This window comes from Rutidosis leptorrhynchoides, chromosome 3 (assembly GCF_046630445.1).
Source record: "Rutidosis leptorrhynchoides isolate AG116_Rl617_1_P2 chromosome 3, CSIRO_AGI_Rlap_v1, whole genome shotgun sequence".
NCBI classification, from domain to species: Eukaryota; Viridiplantae; Streptophyta; class Magnoliopsida; order Asterales; family Asteraceae; genus Rutidosis; species Rutidosis leptorrhynchoides.
The window spans coordinates 514729605-514742485 of NC_092335.1; the positions used below are offsets into that span (position 1 = coordinate 514729605).

A 12881-nucleotide genomic window follows, 5' to 3' on the forward strand; every position below is an offset into this window, starting at 1 on the left:
AAAAAATCTCACGAACCCAACGGGACTAACTATACGCAAAACGGACATCGTTAAAAAAACACTAAATAACGGGCCCTATATTCTCGCTCGGTGCGAGTTAAATTTTTCCGAGACCACCGTTCAACTCGAAATAATTTTACGAACACAACGCGACCAACTATACGCGAAACGCACACCGTTAAAAAAACTAAATATTTCGGGCTATATTACATACACGTCCAACAAACAACCCAACCTACTAGATATATTGGGTATCAAACAACGTATATCCAAATTTGACTGCGCGTCGAATACAACCACGCGCGGTCGAATTTTTTTCTAGTTATTATTATTATTATGAATTAATTAATTAATTATATTATATTATATTTAAAACGGTTAGAAAAAATTTAAAAACTAATACCCAGACGCTTTACGCGACTTGTGTACGGGCTGTACGTAACCACGCATCATATATCAGCTTATCATCTTCAATTCTTCAGATTACCAGTAAACTTGCTTGTTTTGTTTTTCTTAAAATATAATCCTATTATATTTTACCACTTCAAAATTATGTCTATCCGGTTACCATCTACTCCGTTCCGCCAACGTCACTCCGCCGCCCAATCAACGACAGCCAACACGACCAATTCAACATCCTTACGTCAACGGATTAAATTCTCCGTTCGGAGTCGCTCTTCTGACACCCATACTGATACCTCACGCAAGGTCAATTTTCATTTCTATGTTATTACTATTATTTTAGTATCAATTAATATAAAATTTCTAATCAGTATGTTCATTTCGGTTCAATTAAATTTGTTCTGTTTCTGCAACAAATTAGGATTTTGAGGTTTCGATTTTCGGCTCACAATTTGTTTCCATTTCAATTAAAAGTTCAGATATTCATTTAAGTGGCGGAGCCTGGAAATTTTTTCACCGGGGGCGAAATTATTTTTTAAAACGTAGGGATATTTTTGGCAAAATATGGAGGTTTTGGAACAAAATATAGAGTTTTTTGCGCACATTTTTGAGGTTTTTGGACAAATTACGAAGGTTTTGAAGCAAAATATGGAGGTTTTGGGGCAAAATATGAAGGGTTTGGTCAAAATATGAAGGGTTTGGGGCAAGAAAAAATCCACCAGAGCAAAATTGAAAAATCAAAAAAAATTTCACTAAAAATTGCAAATCCACTGGGCCGGCCGCCCCACCTGCACCTTCAAAAGTTCGCCCCTCTTCATTTATATTAGTTCGTGATTTATATCGGAGTAGTTATTATCATTGGAGTTAAATGTCAATGTTGATTATGAAAGCATATTAAAAGCTACTAGGATTATGAACCACTGTAGTCAATTGTCTATTTTAGGATTTAAGTATTTAACCTGACAGAATTGATTTTGGTGAACTGTACAGCTAGTAATGAAGGTGAAAGAAAAGCTTCAGAAAGATCATTACAGTCTTCCTACAGGAAAAAATGGAAGAGACGATGAAGATATGATTCTTTGGTTTTTAAAGGACCGACGGTTTCAAGTCGATGAGGCTATCTCAAAACTCACCAAAGCAATTGTGTGTATAACATACATCCTTTTCTCACACAGAACTCGAAACTTTATCATTACTTTTTGTCAGCATGAATCACATTCTTAATTAAGTTAAATTTACTTATATGATATTTTAGAAATGGCGAAAAGAATTTGGTGTGTCAGAACTGACAGAAGAATCAGTGAGAAGAGTAGCTGCAACTGGAAAGTCGTTTGTTCACGATTCACTTGATGTTAACGGCAGGCCGGTCTTAATAGTAGTGCCATCAAAACATATTCCAGAGGTAAAATCTGTAACTATGCTGGTTCCAATTGGGTTATGTTTTATCTTGAATATATCAAATGAATAAAATGAAGAAAGGAGTACCCTAAAGTGAAATGGGTTGAACGGATCAAATGGGCCAAAGGTCGTGCAAAGGCAGAGTGGTTTTGGCCCAACATGGTCCGTTTCATACAAAAAGTTGCCTATTTAGTTGAACGCTTTTGACCATTTTCCTGCCCCAACTTACAATTTTGCGATATGCTTTGGTATGCTTTACCATTTGTAACTACTAATATGAAATTTATCTGAAATTATATGATTTGCCACAGATGTTTGCTCGGTCTGAGGATGAGAGGTTATGTGTGTATTCGCTAGAGAAGGCATTAAGTAAACTACCCGACGGTAAAGAAGAGATTCTTGGATTATTCGATCTTCGTGGGTTTGGTGTGAAGAACTCAGACCTTAAATTCTTGACATTTTTGGTAAGTTATGAACAAGCTGCTTACTGTCTTCTTTGTAAAGGTTACAATTTTGACCCATTTACATTTTAATGAACTAAAATATCTTCAATATTGACAGTTTGATGTGTTATACTACTATTACCCAAGGAGGCTGGGGCAAGTTCTATTCGTAGATGCTCCTTTTGTATTTCAACCGATATGGCAGCTCGCCAAGCCCTTAGTGAAGTCATACGCTTCTCTGGTATACCTTTTTCTACTTTGTTTCCATTAGAGTTGGCACTGTTGACCCAATTACTTATGAATTGGTCAAGTTGGGTTGTCTTTTGTTCCCATCGAGTCAAATTTAATACTTAGCTAAGAAGGGAACAGGTCAAATTGTCTGAACGGTCTGAATGTACTAACGTCTATTCGTGTTGAATACAGCCTCCTAATTAATTTTATACCAAGTTTTAGGCTATTATATAATAATAATATCATTTTTGAAATACATAAATAAGGCACTAATTGTTTTGGTGTTTTTAAAGGGACAAAAAAGGTACTTGTAGTTAACCCCTTTGGACCTGTAATATGAAATGATCCATAACAAGCGGCCTCTATTGCCATATTAATTCGCAACTAGTAGCACATTATTCCTTGTATTATTGTAGTAATGTTATAATTCAGTAGGCTTATAACTACCTTTAGTGGTTTGATTCTTGATGTTATAATTCAGTAGGCTTATAACTACCTTTAGTGATTTGATTCTTGATTTAGAATACTAATAATGAAGTGTAAGAACAAAGATGATAATGGAGAGAAAGAAAGAAACACTTTGTAAGTGTGAGAAATGGTGCAAGTTTAATGTTTGCATTCATGAGTATTTATAGCCTAAAATCTCAATATAAAAATACATACTTTGTGTACCAAAATTGACTATATGTATACACCAAAATTGACTATCCATATCTATATTATTATTATTATTATAACACTCCCCCTTGGATAGCAATTTTATTTTGTTGAAGATCAACTATAAATTACTGCCTCGTTAAAAACCTTGCTAAAGAAAACCCAGTGGGAAAAAACTTTAGCTAAGGGAAAAAGAGTGCAGCATGGAGTTGACTCCCCTTCAAGTAGACATCGCTTCAGCTGTTACATCTTTTGAACATGTCTCATGCCAATGTTATGAACGTGTGTTCTGAAAATAGCAGTTGGAAGTGCTTTCGTGAAAAGATCAGCAGAGTTTTTGCTAGATTGCACATATCTCATTTCAATCTGGTTGTCCTTAATGAGATTTTGAGTGTATGAGAAGAATCTAGGTGGTATGTGTTTTGTTCGGTCACTTTTGATATACCCTTCTTTCATCTGTGCTATGCAAGCTGCATTATCTTCATAGATAGTTGTTGGACTTTTATCGCGTTCTAGTCCACAAGAATCAGTAATGAGTTGTGTCATTGATCTCAACCAAAAACATTCTCGAGTAGCTTCATGTAATGCAATCACTTCGGCATGATTTGACGATGTAGCAACAAGTGTTTGTTTTTGAGAACGCCATGATATTGCAGTACCTCCATTTAGGAATACATATCCAGTTTGAGATTTAGCTTTATGTGGATCAGATAAATAACCTGCATCTGCATAACCAACCAAATCTTGTTTTGATTCGTTAGAATAAAATAATCCTAAATCAGTAGTTCCTCGAAGGTATCGAAATATGTGTTTGATCCCATTCCAGTGTCTTTTGGTAGGAGCAGAGCTGAACCTTGCCAACAAATTAACTGCAAAAGAAATGTCAGGTCTTGTACAATTTGTAAGATACATAAGAGCTCCAATTGCACTAAGATATGGTACTTCTGGTCCAAGAATGTCTTCTTGATCTTCACATGGACGAAATGGATCAGCTTCAACATTGAGTGATCTAACAACCATAGGAGTACTTAATGGTTTTGCCTTGTCCATATTGAAACGTTTCAAAATCTTTTCAGTATATGTTGTTTGATGTACAAGTAAACCATTAGGCATATGCTCAATTTGTAAACCAAGGCAATACTTGGTTTTTCCGAGATCTTTCATTTCAAATTCTTTCTTTAGAAGTTGAATGGCTTCATGGATCTCTTTATTTGTACCTATGATGTTAAGATCATCAACATAAACAGCTATGATCACATATCCGGATGTTGTTTTCTTAATGAAAACACAAGGGCAAGTAAGATTATTTGTATACCCTTTGCTTATCAAGTAATCACTTAATCGGTTATACCACATACGTCCCGATTGTTTTAACCCATATAAAGATCTTTGTAATTTAATCGAATACATTTCTTTGGGTTTTGCATTTGATGCTTCTGGTACCTTAAATCCTTCAGGTATCTTCATATATATATCACTATCAAGTGATCCATATAGATAAGCAGTCACAACATCCATGAGATGCATTTCTAAATTTTTAGAAACTGCCAGACTGATTAAGTACCTAAAAGTAATTGCATCCATAACAGGAGAATAAGTTTCTTCATAATCAATTCCCGGTCTTTGAGAAAAACCTTGAGCTACAAGTCTAGCTTTATACCTTGTAACTTCATTTTTCTCATTTCTTTTTCGGACAAAAATCCATCTGTATCCTACAGGTTTCACATCTTTAGGAGTGAGAATGATGGATCCGAAAACTTTTCTTTTATTGAGTGATTCTAATTCAGCTCGTATTGCTTCTTTCCATTGAGCCCAATCATGTCTATTTTGACATTCAACCATAGATGTTGGTTCTGGATCATCATCATTATTCATGATGTCATATACAACATTAAATGAAAATTTCTCATCAAGATTTTTCATTTCATTTCGGTTCCATAATATTTTTGAATATGCATAATTGATTGCAATTTCTGTATTGACATCATCAATCTCCTCTGCAGTAGGAGTACTGATTTGTGGTTCTTCTTGAACACTTTCTTTTACTTCATTATCAGCTGATTTTCTTTTTCGAGGATTTTTATCCTTTGAACCGATTGGTCTTCCACGTTTCTGACGTGGCAAAGATTCATGAGTGACGTTATTGCCAGCTTTTGGAATTTCAATTCGAGCTGGAGTATTTACTGCTGGTATATATGATTTTGTCACCGTTTTTGTATCTGTAAATGCATCAGGCAATTGATTTGCAAGTTCTTGTATATGCATTATCTTTTGAACTTCTGTCTCGCATTCTTTTGTGCGAGGATCAAGATACTTTAATTGAGGTTCACACCATGAAACATCATTTTCTTTATTTTTCATTTCTCCCCCTAATCTAGGGAACAATGTTTCATTAAAATGACAATCAGCAAAACGTGCTGTAAAAACGTCACCTGTCATAGGTTCAATATACCTTAATATTGAAGATGTTTCATATCCAACATATATTCCCAACCTCCTTTGAGGACCCATTTTTGTACGTTGTGGTGTCGCAATTGGAACATACACTGCACAACCAAATGTTCTAAGATGGGAAATATTTGGCTCTTGACCAAAAGCAAGTTGTAGGGGGGAATATTTATGACTTGCACTTGGTCTGATGCGAATCAATGCAGCAGCATGTAAAATTGCATGACCCCATATAGATACAGGGAGTTTTGTTCTCATTATCAATGGTCTAGCGATTAACTGTAAACGTTTAATCAATGACTCGGCTAAACCATTTTGTGTATGCACATGAGCAACAGAATGTTCAACAACAATTCCTATAGACATGCAATAGTCATTAAATGCTTGAGATGTAAATTCACCAGCATTATCAAGTCTCACCCTTTTAATGGTGTAATCAGGAAAATGAGCTCTCAATTTAATAATTTGGGCAAGAAATTTTGCAAATGCCACATTACGGCTTGATAACAGACAAACATGAGACCATCTGCTAGATGCGTCTATTAGAACCATGAAATATCTAAATGGTCCACATGGTGGATGAATTGGTCCACATATATCACCTTGAATTCTTTCAAGAAACATTGGTGATTCTTTCTCAACCTTAAGTGGTGAGGGTCTAGTTATCAATTTTCCAAGAGAGCAAGATGTACATGGAACCATTGTATCATGATGGATTTTTCTATCCTTTAATGGATGTCCATGAGTACATTCAATAATCCTTTTCATCATTGTTGATCCTGGATGGCCTAATCTGTTATGCCATAAACTGAATACACCAGGATCAATATATTTTTCGTTAACTACCATATGTATTTCTGGTACATTTATATGTGTATAATGTAATCCAGAACTAAGTCTTGGCAGTTTTTCAACCACATGACTCTTGTCAGTGATACTTAAATATTTCTCATTTTCTGTTGTCACTGACTGATAATCATACCCGTTAAGGTATATGTCGGAGAAACTCAATAAATTTCTGCTTGACTTGGGAGAAAATAAGGCATCATTTATTAAAAATTTTGTACCATTTGGTAGTATGAAATTTGCCTTTCCTATCCCTTTTATCAAGTTAGCAGGTCCTGATATTGTATGTATAGTTCCTTCCGTTGGTTTTAGATCAATAAAATATTTCTCGGATTTAAGTATAGTGTGTGTAGTTCCACTGTCTGCTATACAGAGATCTCCACCACTTGATTGATGTTGTATTCCAGCAAAATTCATATTGAACTTCATATATAAGAAATAAATAGTGAGTACATTAATATTACACAATATTTTAAACGCAAATAGATAGTACTGAAACATTTAGCAAACATAATGACAAAGACAGACGATATTAAATCGTTTATTTTTCAAAAGACACACAACTTAAACATTCAAGAAATCTTCATATAAATCAGATGGTTTCTCAGTGACTGTTGGATCAATATTATCCACAAAATTTACTTCCTTTTCTTTACCTTTCAGCGAATCCTGATACATCTTAACAAGATGTTTAGATGTTCGGCAAGTATTAGCCCAGTGGCCCATTCTACCACATCTGTAGCAAGATTCTTCAGAATTTTTAGAAGAATTTTCTTCAACATCTTGTTTAATGGGCTTGTTTTGTGGTTGATATTTATATTTTCGTGGATTACTATTTCTTTGACCACCACGGCCACGACCACGACCACGTCCACGCCCATTACCATTACCATAAGGATGGTTTCTACCATAGTTATGGCTTTTGGCATGATGATGGTGATGGTTATTATAACCACGACCTTGCCCGCGTCCTTGTCCCTGTTTATAATTATTTGCAGTATTTGCTTCAGGGATTGCAAGTGTACCAGTAGGACGGGATTGCTGATTTTTCATTAATAGCTCATCATTTTGCTCTGCAACTAAGAGATATGAATTAAGTTCAGGATATGTTTTGAACTTTAGCATTCTCAAATTTCTTTGCACTGTGATGTTTGCAGCATTCATTGTGGAGAAAGTTTTCTCCATCATGTCTGCATCACTAATTTCATGTCCACAGAATTTAAGTTGTGAACATGTATTATACAGAGCTGAGCTGTATTCATTTACTTTCTTAAAGTCTTGGAACCTTAATGTTCTCCATTGTTCCATTGCAGCTGGAAGTAAAATTTCTCTTTGAGACCTTCCCATAAAACATGGGGATCTTCTACAGTCACATAATTATTTTGTAAGCATTCATCAATATGTTGATGAATAAAGCAACATGCCGTAGCTTGTTCTTTTTCAGAACAAGTGTTGTTTTCATTTATGGTTTCAAGAATGCCCATTGATTTAAGATGCATTTTTACTTTTATAACCCATGGCATGTAGTTGTTTCCAGTTGATTCTAAAGGAGTAAATTTAAGCTTTTCCAGATTCGACATTTTCTATTATCAAAAATTAAAACAAACATCATGATAAATTAGAGTCAATTTATATTCATAAGTATATAAACATTAAACATAAATTTAATATAACATAAATGATAAGTAGGTGACAGTGTCGACCATGTGTAAGCAATCATAAATAAATGTTATATAACAAAAATATAAATATTAGTAAACATAAATGAAAATTTGGCGACAGTGTCGACCATATATTTTTCCAGGTGGTATAACCGACCTATATCATTCTGGTGGTATAACCGACCATATATCATTTTGGTGGTATAACCGACCATATATCATTTTGGTGGTATAACCGACCATATATCATTTTGGTGGCAGAGCCAACCATATTTAGTATTAAGATTATCGTGCTGATAACGTGTTATAATTCAGTAGGCTTATAACTACCTTTAGTGGTTTGATTCTTGATGTTATAATTCAGTAGGCTTATAACTACCTTTAGTGATTTGATTCTTGATTTAGAATACTAATAATGAAGTGTAAGAACAAAGATGATAATGGAGAGAAAGAAAGAAACACTTTGTAAGTGTGAGAAATGGTGCAAGTTTAATGCTTGCATTCATGAGTATTTATAGCCTAAAATCTCAATATAAAAATACATACTTTGTGTACCAAAATTGACTATATGTATACACCAAAATTGACTATCCATATCTATATTATTATTATTATTATTATTATAACAAGTAAATAATAATAATAATAATAATTATTATTATTAACTCTTGAAGGTTCGGTTTTGCTCGGTTGAGGATGTGAGAAAGGAGTATTTTACAGAATCGACACTTCCAGAAAGCTTTAGACATTGACTCTTGTATATTTAAACCTTTACATGCGGTACATACAAACACAGTTACTGCGTATTTTAACAAATCCACTAATGATTCGGTTTAAATCATGTGTATTGAAAGTTTAAGAATTGATATATTATGTTCTCTCTGCAGATGACTTATTGGAAACAATATTCAAGGGAGCATTATTGTGATAGTTTATAGAGGAAACAACATTTTTTATATGTTGTATATATATGTTGGTAAATGTTTATAATTTATGGGAGGTTCTTCCTGATTCCTAATCTTATGAAGTCATATGAATCTGCTCTTTATTTTAGAGAACGATCAAAACGCAGGTAGCAAAAAGTCCGGGTCACAGTTGGGTTGAACATGATGGAATTCAAGAATTCAACTTTGATGAAACGTAGTGTTTAATTAGGCGATAAGAAAGATAAGGATGTTGAAATGAAATTGAGATTACCGATCTTCATCATTGAAGATCAATATGGTGCCATCCGGTGGCGGAACTAGATATTTTTTTTTTTTTTTTACCGGGGAAAGCTTTTGGGCAAAATATGAAAGTTTTTTGGTTCAAATCTTCATTTTCGAGAGGGATTCTCAACTCCGCAAATATCGATGGAGGTTTTTGAACAAAATATAGAGGTTTTTAGATTAAATATAGAGGTTTTGGAGGCAAAATATGGAGATTTCTGGGTAAAAAAATTCCACTGGGCCAAATGAAAAAATCTTAAATTTTTGCATTAAAAATTTGAAATTGATTGGTTCATCTGCCCCTCTATTCCTACATGCTTTCGCCCATGCTGCCATCACTCAATCATGAAAGAGTTTGTGCATTTGCCTTAAAAGAAATTATAATTATATTGCATAAACTGTTTTTTTTTAATATTGGACAAAAAGGTTCTTTCATGTCAACCCAAATAAATGATAGCTTGTTTTTATTTATTGAACGGCTTGATATAAAAAATTACGAAGCCCTAATAAATTACGGGCCACCAATTCTCTAAAAGCAATGACGATTAGCTACGTTCCAATGAATCACATTCTAACAATTCTCTAGCCGGGTAGGTGGAGGAAAAAGGTGGAGAACATTCTTTAATCAAATGCGCCAATACCCATATCAGGATTAGACCCATTTGATCGAGCGGCAACCGCTGCTGCGTTATGGTCCAGAGTTGAAATTGACTAACATAGGGCAAGGATCCTGATGGGCAAGTATAAATAGAAGCAGCAGCTCCTCTCACTTCCCCGTATAGGGTTCGGCCTCGTATTTCAAATAAGGACTACGACTAAGTTAAATTATCCAGTTGAGGCATCTTGATTGAAAATAAAAGATTGCCCCCATACAGAAAGAGAGACCTTCATGTACGAGTAGTGATGAACTAAACGAGAACTTTTGTTGGTTGTTGACCAACGAAAAGCATGGGAAAAGACCAAACACTGAACACCAAACCAATATATGATAATTACAGTAATAAAATACGTTTTAGTGTTTTACATTTCAATTTCAAGTTAAAACAAATACAATAATTATTTTAAGTTACTTTAAAACATATAAGAAATTTTAAGATTTTTTGCAGCAATTTTTTAAAACCGTCATTAAGGTACATAAGAGTTATGACTGCTATAGAGTTTAATAAATGTAATTTTAAAGTAAATATATATTTACTTCTTTTATGTAAGGAATGTAATTTGAGTGAGATTGTCATGACGCAAAAGCAGATATTGGTCCAGAATTTCCTTGTTTCCGAAGCAAAATACAAGCCCAATATAGTAGATATATTAGATTATGTTGGGCCCAAGTCCGTTTGTGAGTTGGAGGTTTGTTAGAGGTTAATTAAATTTTCGTTTATGTATTTTGTAAATTCAAGAAACGGGTCGGTTTTTTTTGACATAACTGAACCGAACCATTATAGAGTCGAGATGAACCAATACTATATAGTTTGATTCTCGGTCTGATGTGTGAAATCTAGTATATAAATTATCTCTGGAAATATGCCTGGTTAAAGATTACTACACACTTACGGGCAGTGTACCCGATCGTGTAATAGTATAAAAATGGTAATTCCAAGTATCGTTCCAAGGACAGTATTAACGTGAGAATTAAGTTTGAAACTAATAAAAGTAAACTAAGTTAAACTATGAAAATTGAAAGTACGAGATAGTTTGTTTTGCGGCTATTTAACGATTAGCCAAATCAAGATAGCTTTAAAAAGTAAAAGACAATATTTTTGTGTTTTTAAGTTTAAGTAAAAGAAATGCAGACTCAACGGAAAAGTAAAGATATTTGAATTCAATGGATAAAAGAATGTTCGCCTAGATATCCTATTCGCAGTGTTGGATGATTTGTTATTAAGCACTAGTTCTATTAATCAATGCACGCAATTACAGAGTCGGTTTACCCAGAGTTCTCTTTTAGCAAACACGTCAAACTAGGATTAATTGGCTTAGGGTTCCCTTTCACCAAATACCATCTTTCGTTTGTGACTTAGTAACTAGCTAATCATAAGATTAAGATTCAATTGGTTACGCGTTCGCTCCACACAATTCACCCCTATTTTGTTCAATTACGTTACCCGGTTTACCCCCTTGGTCCAGTAAGCACCCAATCGGTTAAGACAAATCAATTGGAAATTAGATCACTAAATTGAAACAGGGTTCCCTTTGTTCAAACAAGATTCACTAATCAACCTAGTAACAATAATCAACACCCACAAGAATGGTTCTTAATCAAAACTCATAATTATCATGCATCAATTAATAAAACATCAAGGTTTCATCCAAACACTTGCAAATATTCAGTCTAGACAAACATTAAAAGCTTAGCCTACAATCATGGCTAAAACCAAAATAACAATCAAAGAATTAGAGAAATTCATTGTTGATAACAAAAGAATAAACTTAATCAAAGATTGAATCCTGAAAGATACACGAATCAAGACTTGTTTCCGGAATGATTGGTACCTTAGAATGACCTTGAAGATCTCCAAAAATCACCTAAGTTCGTCAAAAAGTGGCTGGAATTCGTCAAGATACGATAATGATTATTTAGGGTTAAATTCGGGCCTTTTATACTTGCCAAAATAGCTGAACCGCCAGAGGTGTCGCGCCGCGACGTTCTTGGTCGCGCTGCGGAGATACTCATAAAATAATTACCTTCTTAACTCACTTTCTGATCTGGAAACTAGTACTATGTCGCGCCGCGAGGCCCCTTTCCGCGCCGCGACAATACACTGCGTCAGGTTCCTTCGACTTTTTACACTCTTTCTTCACTCAAAACCCAATATACCCGATAAATACTTAACGTTTTCATCCTCGGTGCGCCTTTAGCAATAACAAACTAACAAAACGCCTCATAAACTCCATAAAACACCACGTTTCAACACTTAGCTTTTCAAACTCGAACAAATCTCAATATGATCAATATAACCGCCAAATCGTATCCGAATGGACCAAAATGTGACCGATATCGCTAATGAAAATGTGTATAAAATACGCGATATCAAACCACCCCACACTAGAGTTTTGCTTGTCCTCAAGCAATAGAACTCGAAAATAATCTTCTACAATATAATAACGTCTTCAAACATGAATGTAGAACCAATGAACAAGAAACCAAACAAGCAACTAGCGTGGGCACGATTTGGCATAAATAACAACCATGGTTCCCACTTGCATTCCCCCGATGTAACTTCCCAAACCGCAATCAATATGAATCAATATAGTAACCAAAAATAATCTCGATAACGTACCATAATGATGAAGTAGAGAATCTCGATCATAATATAAATCTTCAAAGAATCCGGGAATCAAGTGGGAACCTAGCACCAAAGAAAAAACAATCGAACACGTGTGCCAAGAGAACGTACGGGCTACCCCGCAATTGGTCAAGCCAAGCCTCCCACAGTACCTAACATCGCGAGATGTCGGTAGAAAATAATGTGCTTAGGAGGATACACATTACGTCCGGATATCATCGATGGTTATGAGGTAACCGTCTAATCCGTTAAGTCAACCATAAAGATTGAGGGTCATCAGACTTAAAAGCTGATATATTACCT

General features: G+C 34.6%; 1 protein-coding gene across 1 annotated transcript; it reads left to right on the forward strand.

Annotated features, from left to right (window-relative positions):
• Window positions 1-439: 439 nt before the first annotated feature.
• LOC139898298 (uncharacterized) lies at window positions 440-9194 on the forward strand. Its single transcript, XM_071881028.1, has 7 exons — window positions 440-708; window positions 1393-1545; window positions 1658-1804; window positions 2112-2264; window positions 2362-2484; window positions 8761-8866; window positions 8974-9194. The coding sequence occupies exons 1-6, from the start codon at window positions 553-555 to the stop codon at window positions 8836-8838; spliced, it is 810 nt and encodes a 269-aa protein (XP_071737129.1). The 5' UTR covers window positions 440-552; the 3' UTR covers window positions 8839-8866; window positions 8974-9194.
• Window positions 9195-12881: the final 3687 nt, after the last annotated feature.